The following is a 20557-nucleotide window of genomic DNA, read 5'->3' on the forward strand; positions in this document are numbered from 1 at the left end:
GCAAACCTCCACACATTGGCATCAACTAAAAATACGCTCTCAAACGTCTACATTTGAACAGTTTTGGAAAAAATGCAGGAAGTGCACGCCGCATCTTGATAAAGCGAAGGTGCAAGTTAAAAGGTGCAGACGGTAAAGTAAACAATCAAAGGGCTTGCTCAAGAATGAAGAAACCCATGGCCAAAGGTCAGGAAAAGCGGAGCATTCTGATTTTCCTCCAGTGCCGCCATGCACACACACACACATCAGGTACTGTAAACTGACTAATATTCACGACGGATTAATGGTCGCTATTCTCGCGAGAAGAGCGTAACGCGAATATTAACCATCATGAAATCTAACTTCAACAGTGGGTGTATGTAAGTGGTCCCAGTGCTTCGCGAACTTTTGCCATCGCAAACTCGCTGGTTCTAAGAAATCGCGAAAAATTAGTGACGTGAATATTGGGCGGTTTACAGTACTTCATTTTGGCCACTGTAGTCTACCCTGCTACAGTCAAGCTGTCAGGTGAAATCCGACAATCGGATTTCACCTAGCACAACTGGAGAGGAATAAATATGCGGCTAAGCAGATATCCAGCTTAAAGCGACTACAATGAGACCGCTGACAAAACAATAATTATAAGACCATAAGACCTTAAAACCAATACTCCCAAAATCCAATGAAGGATGATGTGAAAAATTGATCAGGTGATGGCCTTTTTGTCCATGCCATCACCACTATTGCAAGAACACATGTGTATGGGATGCTTACTGTTTTAGTTGGCAAGTGCTTCTCCTGGCAAGACTTCATCAACTCGAACATAATGTTGCCACGAGTCTGTTAAGTAAAAGTCTGAGCCCCATATTTCTACTTCAAGAATGCCCACATACAACCTACTGTAACAAGACAAGCTTTTACAATGTGTTGCAAACTTGGATGATTCTTCAAAAAACAAGAGATGCATTAATGTAACGATATTCGGATTTTTGTGGGTTAGCGAGGTGAAATTCTAACGAATTCTGTCTCAAAACCGGCAAATGACTGTACTTGTACATATCGATTTGCACATAACGACTTCAAATGCTAATGATTTTCTTAAATTCGTTAACATAACTGGTCTTACAGTACCGATATCGTGACATCTACGCGCCGCACGGTTACATGCATGCCGATGTAACCCCTCTGAAGAACCCCGAGTACGCCCCTGGTGACCTTTCTTATCCTTTCTTTACAGAATTTAAAGTATCAATAGGTGGTAATCCTTCACAACCAATCCCCTCACCAGTGCAAACAGGAACATGTCGCCAGTAACCAGTCTGTGTACAGGACAAAGCCAGACCGCCACCCTTGTTCACGAATCCATGCTGACATTTCACGACACCGGCAGGATTAATTGACGTGATGTATTTTCCAGATGGTACCTTGCACTCTGCATCCAAAAATTGAATTGAGCACCAAAAGACCAGCATCAAAGATCAGAAAGGTACAGACAAACCAGAGTGATCACTTACCTTTTTTAAAGATTGGATGCACTTGCCAAGCAACAGGAATTGCAGTGAACGACATAGATGGCAAATAATATAATTATTATATAAATTAGGGGTGAGACAATCATGCAAATTAATCGCTGCTTACTCATTATTGTTGTACTCGATACTCATTTTACAGTTGCAAAATGTGCTTTTCAAATACTGGGAAGGCTGTTCAAAGTGCTGGAAAAAACAGGGAGGCCAAGCTACTCACGACTCCTTCAATGAAACACCTGAAGATAGCCACAGAACCAACAACTATAACAAGCAAAATGAATACAGATAATCGATGACCAATTTTCAGTGATCGTTTCACCCCTAATATAAATGTAAAATCATGCCTCACGGTAGGAACGGCAATCTCCTGTCCGACAGTGTACATGCATACATGACACCTACCTTCTTTATCACAATGCATGTGAAGTATACCAACCATGATGTGATGACACTTACCTATTACTGATTGCCATAAAGACTCACTCGAGCATACCCAGGCAGTGTAACCACTCAAACGAGAAAACAAAAAGAACTAGGAAAAAGAAATACGGATGGATATGATCATAGTACTGGGCATCAAACGCACGAATGCAACATATATTCATGTGGCTGCTGCCAACAGCTGTCTCTTTTGGCGCTTTGGTCAATTTATCGAGAAGCGAGATTGAATGTGGAGAGGGTTCATTCTCAAGCTTAGTTATTAAGCAGGCAACTTATCAAGTTCAACGAAGTACAGAGTATGATTGTCAATATATTATTCAGGAATCTTACCTTGTGCAAAGCAACTCACCACATCCATGCCGTTCTCTTCTTGAGAAATAATAAGCGATCTACCCTTACCTTCACTAGTTCCGGTACTTGAGTAATTAATGTCAATGTTTAGGTACTAGAGGTCAAGTTCAGTTTATACAAGACATAAGCCAGTAGTTGGAAAATACCTTCGCAAGTGGTCCCAGGGCCGTAATGTCCAGGCGAGCAGCGACATAGAAATCCTCCATCTGTGTCAGTGCAGGTAGCATCACTACTGCAATTATGGACACCAGTGGTACACTCATCAATATCTGCATAAAGACATAAACACAAAGACAGTACAGTTCGGCATTCCACAAAATAGTATCAATGATACATTGTGAAAGGCTTGTTTTTAAGCATAGAGGCTCTTGACCCAACAAAACTTCCTTCCAAATAAAACACAATGTACCAGTACATTTCCTAAGGGGCCGGTCACATTGAGGGAACAATCCTCAGATTATAAACCGGGAATAATTTTTTCTGCTTTTCATCACGGCCACACTGGATACGCACAATGAAAATAATCTCACCGACACGAGCTACTTTTTTTGTCACCATTCGCTTCTGGCTGTCTGTCAACCCCGCTCCTGGGTCAGAGCTGAATCAGCAGTATCGCTCCACTTCAGAACGCAATAAAAAACAAGGAAACTCAAAGAAATCAAGTGAAAGCAGCGGATGATTATAATTTTCGGCGGAAAAGCGAGGCCTCGAGCTGATTTTCATCGAGTGGATAAAATCTCTCAAATCTCCCGCTCAGCAGCAACTATCCATGGTAACCACGGATTTTTTCAAATTTTCCCTCAGTTTGACTGGCCCCCTAAGGGGCCATCCATAAATATAGGTATTTATTTAGAAACGAAAACTAGTCGTTTAGGGGGGGGGGAGGGGGTTGAGGGGGTTGAGCGCCTGTTCGTTTCTCGAAAAATATTGATGCACAGTGTGTATGTGTGGGCACGTCCAGAAAAGAAAATATCGATTCTATGCATCGTTTGTATGTGTTCGTTTCTGAGGGAGGGGGTTGAAGAGAAACGACTAGTTTTCGTTTCTAAATAAATATCGGTATTTACAGATGGCCCCTAAGCAAAATGTGGAGAGAAGTTGGGCAATATATATAAAGTGCCCAATTCTTAATCGAACACGGTAAAGGTTTTAGTGATAGCTAGTGATGAACTATTTTCACGAAGAATTCTTGAATACTTTCCAATAATTCTCGAGTTGGAACAAAATTACTTTTTGATTTATTGGCACCACACTGACTTGAACTCTTGAAAACTTTTTAATAATTCTTGAGTCGGAACAAATTTTCTTTTGAATTACTGGCACCACGTTGACTAAACCTGGAACCTTCATTGAGGGCCAGTCATAATACAACTCCATAAACCAGCACAATGTGCTGTACTGATAGCCAGAGACGACGTCGCAATGCCGACCAGGCTAGTAGGACCCTCGGGTAGCACACACTTCTCACATTCACTATGGCTGTCGGGAAACTCTATGCATGAAAGATTTGCTGCAAGCACTTAGAGGCAGTGAGAGCACATTTTATAAGCATTGTACCATGCATACTTGAACATTGCCTGTCCCGGAACACAAGAGCAGACAGGAAGCATGTTCAACTTACTACTGCAGAGTGTGCCGGAGATGTTTGTAGCGACTCCCGTCGGACCACACTCCACAACAGAAACACCAGCCAGTGCATAACCTTCGATACACGACACGGTGAGATTGCTGCCGTACGTTAAATTTCCTCCAGGAAGGAGGCCATTATTTGGTGGAAGCGGAACAGGACAGGTCACATCTAGACAGAAAAAGCCATTCAAGCAATGTGTACTTAGAAACACATTGCATTAGGGGTCGTCCATAATTATCGAACTTTTTTCACGAAACGAAATAATTTCGTTATGGGGTGGGAGGGGGTTGACCAATTTCGTTTCAGAAAAGTTCGATACATGTACATGGCCATAGGAGCAGTGACACACTTGCGACTTTTGTTGTATACATGTATTATATGCATGTATATGTCAACAACTTTTACGTTCTGAGGGGGAGGGAGGGAGGGGTTGGGTCTAAACTAAAATAATTCGTTTGGTGAAAAAAGTTCGATATTTACGGACGGCCCCTTAATAATTGGCATAATATATGTTGGAGGAGCAACTACAATGGCTACATAAAATTTACGCAAAGATCAAAATAACATCACAAAATGGCATCCTCAAAATTCGCACATCCGAGGGTCATGAACGCATGGTGGCATTCGATACTGTTGCACAAAGGCAACACACCGCCACGACCATTGATTCTGATGTACGTGAGCATATAGGTAAATAAACTAAGTGCTTACTAATATCACAGTTCCTGCCTGTGAATCCTGTCACGCAACTGCAGTTATAGCCACCACCAGAGTCCTCAATGCAAGTTCCACCATTCATACATGGTGATGGAGAACAAGAGTTATCTGCACAGAAAACAAAAGCAATGATAATGATCACCTTCCGATCACATGTACGTACGGCCCATGTCACAGAAGCAAATGAGAACATAGAATGATAGAGCTGATCCATGTGGCAGAGGTCATCAATGTATACAGTCTATTTAATGGGCGATTTGCCACTTTCTTGAAAGCTTCATTAATAATGTCCATCCGGCCGGACCACCGGAAATCCAAATGCTACGCCCTGAATTTTGTTCACACTACTCAACATGCAGGAGTTAAACAGTTAGTTTACACTAGCTACAACTCTGTCTCTCTCTCTCTCTCTCTGTCTGTCTGTCTCCCTCTCCCTCCCTCTCTTTCTCTCTCTGCTATTGGCGCGCCTGGTTGTGATGAAGCCGAGACCCAAGGTCGGCAGAGCATCCCAGACCACGCCACCACTCCCCTTATTCATGGCTCACACATGACGGGTTTACGTGGCTCTAGTAAAAAAACTTTTAAAAAAACTAGCATGTGTGTGAAAAACTCAGTTATGGGTAGGCTTTGCTCTGACTTACTTGCCAGATTCACTTATACCCGTAAAGCACCCGCACATCCATAAATGAAATTTTAGCCACTCTGCTATCTAACAATGATAGGAGTTCGCGGTACGAACTCTTCAGGCATTTGTAGCACACGCTGTCAGAAAGGATACGAATGCATTATTGCGAAAGAGCAGTTTGGCACTGCTAATAATGCAGATCCATGTGACGTACATCAGCGACATACTCATGACTTCGTCTTACGGCCCAAGTTACAGGGTATACAGGCCCTCTCTCAAATAATATAACCAGTCCGGTTAGTACATAAACCCCATTAGTGATCTGAAATCCCTGGCGAAACGTGGTCTATACAACTGTTTACAGGTCCGGTTACAACATAATTCGTTAGTGCATAAGCTTCGCTATAACGACCCTTTACCCAGGTCCCTGGGGTGCCAAACCCTCAGTATAAGACAATATTAACCATGCATGACCAAGGCCAAAACACGTAGGATAAAGCAGAAAGACGCAACGTATTATATCTATGGATTCGTAGATATTGACGATCTTTTGCATCCAAGGAAGAGCTATGTTGGAGATTTTCAATTATCTTATAACGAGTTGAAGCGTCGATAATGTATGTTGTATCGAGGGTAGCCCAGGTAAGTACGAATTAGTGCCTATTTCACCTTTAGCTGCAAGTACTGTTACAAGACAAGTCTCGTTATAAGATAACTTTTTCGATGACCCAGAGCTTATCTACTAGTACAGTCTGTATCGGCTATAGCGTACCCTTTTGATTTCCGTGATGTTATCACTACAACCGATGCATCACTATATGCGATACGATCGATTTTTTTCTTTTTTCGATCGACACATGAAAGGCAAGGAAATACTTCCAGCTAGCATGGCGTTTTGACAAATGAGCATGCTGCATAGTTGACAGTGCCCGCATTTCCATAAAAAAATTCTGTTACGTACATGTACATGTATCACTATAAAAATAAGCAACGTGAAGAAAGTAAAAAAATAGGGCCTTTGATATTATTGCTACATGTATTTTAAAGTTATCACTATAGCCGATAATAATATAGTGTGTTATGCATGTTTTGATTCTTTGTTGCCATCATAATATCCGATATATCATTACATCCGATAATATTGGTTATAGTGATATTTGTACTGGACAAAATGCGTTTTGCTTTTGAAATTTCGTACCAATATCACTGTAGCCGATATATTCTTATATCCGGTCACTCTATAGCCGATACAGACTGTACTAACGAGGGAGGATCTGTAGTGTGTGTGGGGGGGGGGGGGGTAGGAGGTACGCGGTTTTGGAACTGGCCACGAAGGAGAAGAAAATGCATTACACGAAGCTATAAGATCAATTTCCTACCTGCCGAGCCTGAGCTGTCATCGACATCTTGTGATAAACAAATGGATGGTGCAAAGAAGACCAAGAGAACTACCAGAGTGCTCACGAACGTATTCATTGTGACGAGATCTTCGGTACAGAGATGCGGTATGCTACGGAAAGAACGAAAATCGGCCAGCGATCTGCAAACGCACGAAGACTCGGGCATCAAAGCGGGAGCCAGAAGGAAAATGAAGTTCACCCAGGCACTTACTTTATTGATACCGGTTGTTAGGAAGCGGACGGTAGAGTAGAAGATTAAAATGATGTGGAAGGACTTGGGTAAGGGCCAGCCTTACTGGAGAGCAGCTTATAGATACAAACTCCCCACCTTCACAGGATGTAGTGAAATCAAGTAGAAAGGGGAAAAGGAGAAAAGCGACAGTTCCACAGAGGAGATCGAGCAAGAGCGGCGGGAACGGAAATGCGGAACCGTGAAATATTTTTCGAAATGTACGACCATTGACTAGTCGATCATGACTGTACCCGATCGCGTACCCACCGGTACCGCCACAGCTACATGAGTCGGTGCACGCGCAATCAGCCAGTCACACAGCTCAACTCCGTACATCATGGTACACACGGTTCATGGTACAGCAGTGCAGCTACACGACCTCTAACGGTAACTACATGATTGTACATTGTAGATTGTGCAGGTCTGACTGTTCAAAATCTGGTTTGTTGGTGGACTCGATCTTGTGCCCCCATTTTTTCCATATTACATGTACAATTTTTTGGACAATTTTTTGGAAAGGAAACGTTTGTAGATGGGGAGCATCAGGGAGGCCCGGAACTCAGGAGCAGACACCTTCAAGCTCGATAAACACGGAGCAAAGAAAACTACCTTATCACTTCCAATGCATGGAAAGTTGGTTACTCCCCACACATCGCCGCAGTCGCTACATTGTATCCCTAAAAATAATAGTTTTCGCATTTCCAGTGGAGTGATAGAGAGAACAAGACAGGCCATAGGCCTACAGTCCATTTCAAAACTATAGACGCGTAGATCTACCTAGGCAAAAACCGTTATGCCAGCATCTATACCACATAAAATCTGTGATCACTTTGTGCATAAATTTTTCCAAATTGGGCGTCTGTTATCCAATCGTTTAGAAACTATAATTATGGGAGTAATTGTGGAGCGGTCCTGAGCAATATTCCGAAAACTATTCTCAAAAAGTTCCAGACAAATTTGAAATATTTCAAAAACCCTACGCGTCTATAGACCTTATTCGATAAACGTCACAATCACGTGAACCGGGGTCCCGGGAACCAGGGAGTGGCAAGAGACCTGCACTCACTGTAGCCAGTGCTCAGGGCATGCTATTTCGGCATATGAAAGTCGAAATACCTTTCCTGTACAGTACTCCACAAATGGCCCCACTCTCATAAAAAAGTTGCCAATGCAAAGGAAAAGGCAATGACAATACCAAGACTCAAGTACATAAGCTCATTTACTCTGTAGAAGCTTGAAGAGCAACTATCCGCTTGTAGTCTGTAATGTAGAGCGACTCCGCGTGTTTCCCCAAACACCGGTCGAGGAAAATATGGCCAGAACAAACGACGAATGGCGGCAATGCTCTATGTCGCGGACACGTTGCTCGTAGCAGCGCCGCTTCTCCTTCTCTTGCTTGATATAGCAGGAAGCGAGATGGCACGGTTTTAGTGGGCATGAGAACCGAGTACGAGTATTGTACACTTTTTTCCTTACGACTTTTTTGGCTTTTCAACTCTCTCAGTCTGAGACTAAACCAAGGCCTTAGGGGCGTTCGAAATTTCGCTAGCTTCTCGGAGAAATAATTATTATATCCTGGGGGGTTAGTTGAAGAAACTGGAATGGAACGGATCTCGAAGACGAAGCCTCGATCGATCGCGAAGGATCGGGAAATCTTTTGAACATGCGAAGCGCCAAAGAGGCCGCGATCTTGAGTGACTCGTGTGTACATGACTTTGTAGTACGCGCTGGGCGTGAACAATGGTGAAGCTAGCAGCAAAAAAGACACTACGGCTGTGTTTACATGAAGCGTTTCAACCCGGGTTGAGTTCGACCCGGGTCAGATTTCAACCCGCCATGTGCACAAAGTGAATGGCGCGTTTACATGACGCATTGCGCTTGACCCGGGTTGAAATTTCGCCCCGGGTTGATTTCAACCCTCCCCCCAAGGGGAGGGTTGAAATCAACCCGGGTCAAGAAAATCGTACAAACGTACTTCTGTGCGTATCTCGCGCCAGGTTTGAACGGCACTGCAGATGCAAATTTCGCGCGAACGGATTCACGTGACCATACAGGACTGTAGAAGTGGACTTTTGGCGGCATATCAGTATTTGACCCGGGTCAACTGTCTTCATGTAAACGCTCACCTCTTTTGTTTGTCGTACAGACTTTCAACCCGGGCTGAACTCGACCCGGGTTGAAATTTCTCATGTAAACACAGCCTACGACACTACTCGTACTCAGGTAAATAATGTCATGATCAACCAGCATGCGCTGACCCCCAAACACGGGAATCTCCATGTAGATCTACTAGTACTACTGTAAGACATGCTATTATAACGAGTCGCAAATTATTTAACGATTGTCCAAAATTCATAGGTTAACGAGAAGATATGTTAAAACGATCTTGCAGTATTCTGCCATATCCACACACAGCATATATGAAGCAGTACGGCCTCAACGGATTTATTATAACGAAGAAATGTCATCCGTTAAAACGTTAGATTTGCTTCCTCGTTATATATACATGTCTTACAGTAGTGTATAGGCACCTGTTCTTTGAAGCTGCGAGAGCTGGGAGAGTTTTGGAGAATATAAGATCGAACACTTCTCCAACTTTTCCGAGAGGATTTTAGAATGCACCCTTCCAAGTTAGTTTTCCCATACCTGGGTTACTCGGACCTCATCCACTTCCTTGTCATTGGACATGTTCAGTCAGTTCGGTTTGCGAATAAATAATCAATGTCAGCAAGAGTAGACTATAATACCGGTACTATAGACTATAAGTAGGGTGTTCGGACGATTTTGAAATTGCTCCGATCTCCTCGATTTTAGTCTCGTTGGAAAGAGTAGGATAAACTAGCCGGGAAATACAATTATAAGGTTTGTCTAAATCCGACCAGACGTTCAAGAGTTATGATCGTTTGAAGTGCGCTTGTTGGCCCTTTTGCTGGAACAGTTTTGATGCAGGCTAGTGGCACAAAACCGGGAAATAATATTCAAAACCAACTAGAACAAGGTGAAAATCAATTTCGTTCAGGGTCTTTCAAATTTTCACAGATGATAGCCAATAGAGAGCTTCCATCACTTGACCATTTTTTTGGTATTCCATCTAGCCAAATTCAAATTACGCCCATAGCAACCGCCATAGCAACGCATACAAATTAGTCAAAATAGATGCGAAAGATGTAACCATTCACAGGCTGAAGCTAATTGGAATACGGGTACTGCAAAGACGCATCACCAGGAGGAGATTACAGTTATCTACCCCATGTAGATGAAGCATCCAAGAAAATAACATACGCACTCAGCAGAGACGGCACCCGGGCATGTTGCGCCGCGGGACTGGATGCATGCAGCCAATTAACAGGTATGCTGCACCATTGCAACACGATGTAAGCTTCAGCAAGGCCAAGGCAGCAGCAGTCCTGCTAATCATCAGCTTTAGAAGGACAACTTGTTCCCAGTCATATACGGCGCGTGCAGCACTTCGGGGCAATATTGGTGTCGCACGTCACATGTAATTCATTCATACGATTTGCACAATCAACAGACAGTTCATTTATCGGATGATTGTGCAAGCGTAATTTGGATGTAAATTATAAAGTCGACAAATACACTGGCCCTACATTGCCCATGCTATGTGGATGACAATGTACTCCGGCACGGTGCATACGGCATTGCGTAGCTGCACTGCGTTAGCGCGCTGCAATTTTGCAAATCCTCAGAGTGTCAATTCTGTGCAGATTTTCAGCTGCATATTGAACGCAGTATTGGCAGGAAATCTGTTCTTGACCAATTTGTCTGCACAATGGCTTTCTCCACTCTCCAGATACAGCGACCAGAGGTTTATCTGATGTGGTAGCTCAGCGAAACTACAAATACTGAGACAGCACTACAGCCAAGTCCATCAACTCCATGTACATGTACATGTACACCTCTCCTGACGATCATCTCTAAGATCATGGAAGGTATCATCAATCGGCAGCTTGTGAACCACCTGGAAACCCATCAACTCTTCTCCTCGTCCCAGTTTGGCTTCCGACATGGACTGGGCACAAGTGACCTACTGACGGCTCTCCAGCATTCCTGGGCCACTACCCTGGCTGGCGGCGGTCTTGTGCATGCCCTGGCAGTTGATATTGCCGGGGCATTCGACAAGGTTTCCCACCCAGGTGTCCTTGCGAAGGCACAGCAATGTGGCATCCACGGCCAACTCCTGGCTTGGCTAAGGTCGTATCTCCATGACCGAAAACTGACTGTAGTTGTTGGCGGTCAGTCCTCCCCACTGTTCCCGATCAAGGCTGGAGTGCCCCAGGGTAGCCTCCTAGGTCCCACTCTTTTCCTGTTATATGTAAACGATGCAGAACAGTGTTTAGCCCCAGGCTCCAGTCTAGCTGTCTATGCGGACGATACAACACTCTATGCCCTAATCAGAAACCCAGATACCATCGCTGCTGCTTGCAATAGCCTCCAAGCATCTATTGACCGCCTTCAGACTTGGGGTGCCCAATGGAAGATAAAGTTCGAGCCATCAAAATCTCAGGCAATACTTTTTGACCGCCACAGACCATCCCTGGATGTCCCACAGCTCACATTTGATGGCATGCAGGTGCCTGAGAGCCCTCAGCTCAAGCTGCTAGGAGTGTTATTTGACAGTACTCTCTCCTTCCGGGCCCACATCCGTTCCCTTGCCGTTAGAGCCAACCAGCGACTCGGCCTGCTCCGAAAGGCATCTCGGATCCTGGACAGTGCAGGGCGCCTAACTGTGTACAAAGGATTTGTACGGCCTATAATGGAGTACGCCCCTCTCGTCTGGGCAAGTACGGCACATTGTCACCTCCATCAGCTGGACCTGGTCCAGCGTCGAGCCATGAAGGTTATTGGCCCCTCATTGCTCCCCAGCCTGGCAATCCGAAGGCATGTTTACGGGCTGTGCTACCTGTATAAGCTGCAATGCATACCAGGTCCAGCTCTGCTTACCAACATGGTACCTCCCCCAGCAAGAGTTAACGCTGCACCCCGGACGCGCCGGCAACGCCAGTCCCTCGGTGGCCACTCTTTCCAACTCGCAACTCCTCTGCCAGCCTCCAGTCCAGAGTTCATCCGCCGCTCCTTCCCATACTTTGTCCTGGAGAGCTGGAACACACTGCCTGCCCCAATCCTCGCCGAACGCCCAACTCTCAAGAAATTGCCGACATTCAAGACCAAGGCCTACCACCACCTCCGCCAGACCAATTGGCTATGGGCCACTGAAGTCCACCAGCACTGAGAATAACCGGTTGTCTCTATTATTATCATTTTCTGTCTCTCTCTCTCTCTCTCTCTCTCTCTCTCTCTCTCTCTCTCTCTCTCTCTCTCTCTCTCTCTCTCTCTCTCTCTCTCTCACTCTTCCTCTCCTGGGAAGCTCCTCATGCTCATTCTCCCTTTCTCTGTCCATTTCCCCTTCCTGATGCGTAGACCAACTGTTGAACCCGAGACCACTAGGTCGGGGGAGGTTGACCTACCTCATCGGCACGCATGCCACGCTCCTCTGTGTTGTCAAAGTTCGCTTGTCCACTTTTGTCTACCTCCCCGTTTATGTTGCTGGCCAGTGCTTTGTAGTAAAAAAAAAAAAAAAATGTACTCCATACATTTGGTATCCTGGCGCAAATCGATCGCTCATAGAACAAGAAGACAGCATCGTACAGCCTCCAACTTTCACACACTGCGTAGTTTTTCGACGCTGAAGACGATGGAATGGTCGATGGCGTTGCGACCGGCCCAGAAAAGGCCGAAATCGATACCCTGAAGTTGCGCAGGGCGTAACATTGCTACTTGAAATTCGTCGTGTGGAAACGGGACTTACGGTCTCAACAGCAGGGACATCTCCTCTTTCCAACAAAGAAACAAACTCGTCCTGAGCTGCTAAAATTTTACCTTGCCAAGGCAAGAAGCACAGACTCAGTGCACTACAGTGCATTTCAAAACTATAGACGCGTAGGGTTTTTGAAATATTTCAAATTTGGCTGGAACTTTTTGAGAATAGTTTTCGGAATATTGCTCAGGATCGCTCCACAATTACTCTCATATAGTTTCTAAAGGATTGGATAACAGACGCCCAATTTGGAAAAATTTATGCACAAAGTGATCACAGATTTTATGTGGTATAGATGCTGGCATAACGGTTTTTGCCTAGGTAGATCTACGCGTCTATAGTATAGTTTTGAAATGGACTGTAGTGATATGATGTACGATTGTGCCACGGACCCCGTACAAAACTGTTTCCACTCAAAATGCGCCTGGGTTCGAGGCACCGAACACCCTACTATCAGTCAGGGAGTCGTAAAATACCGGTATTTTACGACTCCCTGATAACAGTATGGCTGCGTTTACACGACAACGCATGCACGGCCAGTTTTCCGTTTTCAGTCCCGCATTTCTTTTTTCGTTTTCGTTCGTTTGCACGATCAAAACTGATCCGAGGACAGCCTCAGGTGGTCTCCGTTTGTATCGTTTTCGCGCGTCTACTGGTCTACTGGGTTACCAGCGCTTTGGCCGAGTGGTTGTGGGCTTGCCTGCGAATCACAAGGTCCCGAGTTCGAGACCCGCGCTGGGAGCAGGGAGCGTGTACTGTGCTAGCAAATGCGGTGATGCATGCGTGAACCACTTTACATGCAGTGAACTGCGCCGACACCAACGGTCAACTGGGTACTCACTACTCGGAGTGAGGGTAACTAACTTGTATGCAGCTAACGAGGTTAGCCCCCTTGTCGGGCATTGGTTGTGACTTGTGAGACTTACCACCTCACCCTCGCCGTTAAGGCGCTGCATCTGCCACCCTGGTAGCACAGGCATGGTGGTGGCCTGGCACATGCGAAACTTCCTAAGCTGGTTGTGTTTCTCAACGCAATTGTATAGCCGGTGGTAACGCGGACGTGCAAACTTTACTTTTTACTGGTCTACCACGGGAGCAAAGGATCCGCAAAAGTTCGTCATGCGTCACATGACGAAAAAACATTTTTTTGATTGTCGGATCCGTGTAAACGGCCGAAAACGAAACACACGTGACGGAAAACGAGGCCAGCATACCGCTTCGTACTCTTGCTCATACTCAATAGTACAAAGAGCAAAACGTAAAAGCAAGAGTGCATAAACAGTTTATGGACTCTTGGTAAAAGCTGTACACCAAAACGGAAGAAAACCAAAACGCTGGCCAAGGTGGAAGAATTTGAAAACGGAAATGTTCTGCTGGATAAATTTGGGTGTGTAAACAGTCGAAACGGTATGCTGGCCTCGTTTTCCGTAACGTGTGTTTCGTTTTCGGCCCTTTACACGGATCCGACAATCAAAAAAATGTTTTTATACTTTCGTCATATGACGAGTATTGTTTTGTGGCCTGTTTTCAACTATTGCTTGAGTGTGATTGGTGCTTCCACGACAACACTTGGCACATGACGAACTTTTGCGGATCCTTTGCTCCCGTGTAGACGCGCGAAAACGATACAAACGGAGACCACCTCGGATCTGCTTTGATCGTGTAAACGCACGAAAACAAAAAAAAGAAAAGCGGGACTGAAAACGGAAAATGGTCCGTGCGTTGTCGTGTAAACGCAGCCTTGGTCCCACGTAATCCGTGTGTACTTTGCGCGTGTGTACCACGTGATACTCCGTGACCCACGTACAGACGTTTTCTGATTCACGACATACCGTGTATGGAGGCTCACCTACGTTCCGCCAGAACGTGGGTGAAAATCAGAATGGAGCGCATTGTGCAAGCTGTGAAGGTGCTCGGATGAAGAAGTTTCCGAAGCACGAAATCAAAATATGCGATGAGCTTCGAAGCTTCGTCTTTGACCAAGTTTGGGCCTTTCGCTTTTGTTTTCAACGGTTTGTTCCGTGTGACTAAAGGCAACATTACGAACGTGAGTCCATTGCATGAACTTTACGTGTATTAGTTGGCAACATCCTGCTCAGCTTGAACACTGGCAGACACTTGAACATCATCAGCTTCGCCGAAGAACAGGTCAAGGTCGTTTGCTGGCCTCTTCGCAGGTGGCTCAGCAGCAGCACTGGTGTTGTCATCACCAACCTCCACCTCGGGCGATACCAGCATGCAACGGTGGAGTATCTCGCGGCGGAGTTCCTCACGCTGAGCCTCATCCAAGAAGGACAAACTACGCGAGCGAGGATCGAGTGCAGCTGCAATGGCCGCCGTGCCCTCCACATTCACTGGAGACAAGTTGAACTTGTTCTTAACCTCCTGAGCCAGCTGCGCACAGAATGCTTTCACGCATGTTGATGACTGCTCTGCTTGAGCATGTGCCTCGCTGCAACGAACAAGTGATGTTGTTATTGGCAGCACAGAAGACATTGTCAGGTACTGTTGGCCACTGAGGACTGCCGTTGCCTTCTCATATGGTCGAAGGACCGACACCAGCTCCTCCGCCAATGCCCAGCGCTTCTCCTTCAAAAGGAGCGCACGGTGATCGGACTTTGGTGTGAGCATCGGGTCGGTAAGCACAGAAGAAACTGGCACCTTCAACTCAACCAACCGCTGGATCATATAATACGAGCTGTTCCAACGAGTTGGGACATCCTGTATTAGCTTCTTTGCTACAGACTCCGGCATGTGCGTCTTCTGCTTCTCTAGCAGGTGCTGTGTGCTAATACAGCTGTGGCTGAAATGCCCCACCAATCGTCGGGACTCAGCAAGCAACTTCTTGATGGGCGCAGCATCATCGAATGCGTGCCGAAGGCACGTCTGCAGTCGGTGGGCAGCACATATCTCGCTGGACCAATCCAGTCTCCGGCCAGCTGCCACCATGTTTGAGGCCTCGTCATGCACTATGGCAGTCACCTTTTCCACAATGCCGAATTCTGCTACAATGCACTGGATGTGCTCGGCCACGTTGGTTGCCGTGTGACTGCCGTCCATTGGGCGTGTTGCCAGCACGAAACTCTGCAACTCCCAAGAATCGCTCAGGAAGTGAACAGTGTACGTAGCAAAGGATCGTACCGCCTTTGATGTCCATGCGTCAGTGGTCAGTGCGACGGCTGGGACTCCCTTCAGCAGCGCGCACAGTTCCGCTTTCCCTTCCTCATGCCTCTTGACAATGACTTTGGACACATGGGTCCTGCTGGGGATCGTATACCCAGGCTCCAAGTGCTGGAGTAAGCTCTGGAGGCCAGAATCACTAAGGACACTCAGTGGTCGCATGTTGCTGGTCACCCAACCGATCAACAAGTTGGTTATGGCCTCAGCCTGAGCTGAACCACACGGTTTTGCTGCAACTTTCGAGGCGAAGTCCGTCATCGTTTTCTGGACAGGCTTTTTTTCATCGCTAGCCTCGGTCGCCAGAACAGCAGAGTGATATTTCTTCAGGTGAGTGTGGAGATTACTCGTCGTTGCTCCGTTGTAAGACACAACCTTCTTACAGATTGAACAGACTACTTCCTTATCTTTTCCGGCCACTTTATCGAAGTGCTCCCACACTCCGGAACGCGATGACCGAGACGAACGTTTCGACATGATTGCAAGAAATTACGACAATCGGGGATCGTTCACTTTCAATGACAGATGTCAAAACTCAAAAGCACCTCCCTACACTACAAATCTACCTCAAAACTCTAAAGAACACGCAGAACAATTATTTCACAATACTTCGTCTCGACAACACTCCTTCAACAACGGTTTGCAAGGACCGGGTAGTTGCAAGTACTTCGAATCTATCCGCCAAGTACCGTTTGCCAGCGCTGTTGTGAATGTAGCACCATGCGCGCCACAGTAGATCTACGACTCGAGTACTGTACTCTGTAGTCAGTACAGTCAGTTAGTTGATCATCGCGCGTGAGCTCGCGACCTCCGACTCACGGAAATCGACCCTACTGTGCAGTACAGCGCAAGTCATGTCGCAAAACGTAGATCTACAGTGTGCAGACCGCATGCATGCAGCGCGAACTACGAGTGTCGATCTCAGTGCGAGCACACATTCAGTAAGTGCGTACGACGTACACCGTACAACACAGACTCCGTGTTCGAACAGGAACCTTGAGAGTTCGTTCGTTCGTTTTCAAATTTATCGAACGAATATTCGAACTTTCGTTCGTTCGTTTCACCCCTACTCTCTACGTGATTTCTCTACGTTTCACGTATAGCAGAACCTCTCTATTGTTTATTCTGCAGACTCACCTACAGTCCATTTCAAAAATACCGACACATGGTATTTTTGAAATAGTTCACATTTGCCTGGAGCGTTTTGAGAATATTTCTGGGATATTACTCAGGTCTAGGCTTTTCCCGAAATCGGCCCATTTATTCACCTATTCGGCTTTTCGCTCGGCTCAAAAATACATCAGATTTGGCTGCAAAATCAGCTGATTGTTCAAAAATTGGCTGCAAAATTGGAATATATTGGAAAATCGGCTAAAAGAATTGTTGGCATATTGGCTTCAAAATTGGTGAGATGTTGTTGTTGTTTATTTTACATTGGAGGATTTGGTAGATTTTCAGCGATTCTCAAAGAAACCCTCCAAAATCGGCGAAAAGGTTAGCGATTTTTCGATAAGTCTCGTTCTCGGCGAATTTTTCGCCCAGCCGATTTGGGGAAATCCTACTGAGGTCCTTCCCACAACTAACTGTTATTCTCATATAGGTGTTTTTTAAAGCGATCAAATAACAAACAACAAATTTCGAATTTTTTGTGCACAAAGTGATCACAGGTTTTATGTGGCATAGATGCTGGCCCAACGGTTTTTTTTAAATCACGCGTCTTAATTTTTTTGAAACGTATTGTAATACTGTTTAGGCCGAGTAAAAAAAATTACTAGATGATCGTCCTTTTTTTTGGAAAAATCGGGGAGGGCGGGAGGATTTTATTTTTATTTTTTTACTTTTTACCCTCTCATGCACACAGTGTACACAACAACATCAAGGTTTTTTTCTCTTTTTTTCTTTTTTTTTCTTTTTTTCTTTTTCTTTCTTCAGCAGATCGATACTGACGTTGTGATATACTAGTAGTATGTGGTCCATATAGTAAAACTCACGATTTAAAAAATAAAATATTTCTTGGGGCGCTGACAAAAACTGGGGCGGACGGGGACGATCATCTAGCTTTTTTTTTTACTTGGCCTTATCACTCTCTTATTATTGACCCCCACAGAAACTTGTGATCTCTAAGCGGTCAAATATCAGCATACTAGTATATTGACCGCTTATATTGACCACTTATTATTGACCACTTAGCCCGAGGACTTAGAACTTTTTCCTCAACTTAGAAAAAAATCAGAACTGAAAGAAGAAAAATCAGAAGCCAAATGCTGGGATTTGAACCCAAACTGTCAGATTCTCAGTCAAAGAACTTGGGGAACATACTACAAGAGACAACTGAAAACTTCGGTTTACACAGAAGTAATGTCCAATGTAAACGGCATATGTACATACTATTATACTATTACAATAGTATTCCTTTCTTCCTATAGCAAAGCAAAAACAGTTTTAGGTATGCTATGTCGTGATAAATCTATTATTGCCCTCATAATCGGTCAATATATGAAATATAGACCTCGTAAAAGACCTCGGGGGACCTCGGTCTTTTACTCGTTCTATATTTCATATATTGACCTCTTTAAAGGGGAAGTTAAGGCAAAAATTAAAATTTCACCAGTTGTAGTCTTCGGGGTGCTGAGTCGAATGGTCTTGGTCCGAGAAAGCTGAGACGCTCCCTTCCTACTTGAATCCCAATCGAACTCGCGCACTTCCACCGAAACTGGGTGACTGCGCCCTACTAGATGGGGATTTGTATGCAAAATCTCACTAAAAGCGCCATTTCGTTCTTATAAAAGCACGTATGACCGCGATTGGCCCATATGTTGTAGTCTTTTGGACGCTGAGTCGACTGGTTTTGGTCCGAAAAGGCTGCGATGCAGCGTTCGCCCCTAATTCCCAATCGAACATGATTGAACAAGTGGTCACGTGCTCCTGGGTGCCCAAATCACCTGGTCACCACGCCAGCAGGCGACAAATTTCACACCAAGGTTCAACTCGAGTTCAACTCGAGTGACAGGACTGCACCCAAAAAAGGTCAAACAGGCTAGTAAGTTGTACCCTGCAGGCACGGTGACCAGCTGACTGGTGTACGCAGGAGCACGTGACCGCTCACTCAACCATGTTCGATTGGGAATAAAGGAGGAACGCTGCATCGCAGCCTTTTCGGACAAAAACCAGTCGACTCAGCGTCCAAAAGACTACAACATATGGGCCAATCACGGTCATCCGTGCTTTTATAAGAACGAAACGGCGCTTTTAGTGACATTTTGCATACAAATCCCCATCTAGTAGGGCGCAGTCACCCAGTTTCGGTGGAAGTGCGCGAGTTCGATTGGGATTCAAGTAGGAAGGGAGCGTCTCAGCTTTCTCGGACCAAGACCATTCGACTCAGCACCCCGAAGACTACAACTGGTGAAATTTTAATTTTTGCCTTAACTTCCCCTTTAATCGTGCAATAATAGATACATATAGTCTACTCCTGATACAACGAACACCATCGTGCAGGATAATTAGTTCTTTATAGCCGAAGTTCTTTATAAACGAAAGTGCAGTCACACAATACAAGAAACACGTCATGACTGACATGTGTCCCATGACACTGTTTCCCCATCAGGGAGTCGTAAAATACCGGGAGGCGACACGCCACACATTTCACGATCCGAGGATTTCCGCACTCGACCCGCGAAATTTGAAGCGTGATTGAAACGTCGTCGTCATCTTCTTTTTCTCAATTGTTTTTGCTATATGCTTCGAGGCTATTCTGGATCTCCAGAGCGAAAGCTGGTTGTTTCTGATACGTACCACGCATTACCTTAGGTTGAGCCGTGGCTTTTAATTTTTTTTGGAAGTTCACTGCTTTGGAGACGACGGAATGTCAAGGTAAGTTATTCACGAAATGTACTCAAATTTGAATTGAGTCAATGCGAATGACACCCTGTTTTCGGAATAGTTCTCCACTAAACACACCATGCCCATGGCCCCTTCATGTTGTCCAAGTTCCATTCTAGGTTTGTGTGAAGTTTCGAGATGAAGTTCGACGATGTACTCACCTTTCCATGGAAGGGAAAAAAAAGTAGCATATCAAACAGAATCCATGCAGTATTTGACGCCACTATCCTCATTCTTCTGCATTCAAAGTGTTTCACATCTATATGGCCCATGAACTGCAAACAATATTTGTCATTTCTTAACTGTTCATAGCTGTTCATAACTGTTCTGAACACATTGCCTTCAGGAAACGTAAGGCCGAGTCGCCTCACCGACTGAGCAAAGTTCTCTGCGACGAAAGTCACACTATCGGCGAATGCACTCAAGGTGAATACCCGTCAATATCCTGTATACTGCTTGTACCGCTTATCACAGTAGCATACACACAAGCACACATACACACACACACACACACACACACACACACACACACACACATGCATGCTCGTGCACACACAAGCGCAAAATTCACATATCACTGGTTCAGTTGTTTTTATCTGTGTCGTATTTTGTCTTATACAGAGCTTCCGAGCCACGCCGAGTCACCTGACCAACTGAAGGTTCTGTGCGACGAAAGTCACACTATCGGCGAATGCACTCAAGGTGAATACCCTGTGGACTGCTTATACCACCAAGAGTACATAAACCAGAGTGTGCAA

General features: G+C 45.2%; 1 protein-coding gene across 1 annotated transcript in view; it reads right to left on the reverse strand.

The window, feature by feature from the left end:
• The window catches only part of LOC135810454 (fibrillin-2-like), a 159025-nt gene that overhangs the window by 131453 nt on the left and 7015 nt on the right, over positions 1-20557 (reverse strand). The window contains exons 3-5 of the mRNA XM_065323947.1: positions 4642-4755; positions 3922-4098; positions 2447-2569 (exon numbers count right to left, since the gene is read on the reverse strand). Of these exons, the coding sequence (XP_065180019.1) occupies positions 2447-2569; positions 3922-4098; positions 4642-4755 (414 nt within the window). The remainder of the gene's footprint in view (positions 1-2446; positions 2570-3921; positions 4099-4641; positions 4756-20557) is intronic.

The sequence above is a fragment of the Sycon ciliatum genome, chromosome 2 (genome assembly GCF_964019385.1).
Source record: "Sycon ciliatum chromosome 2, ocSycCili1.1, whole genome shotgun sequence".
NCBI classification, from domain to species: Eukaryota; Metazoa; Porifera; class Calcarea; order Leucosolenida; family Sycettidae; genus Sycon; species Sycon ciliatum.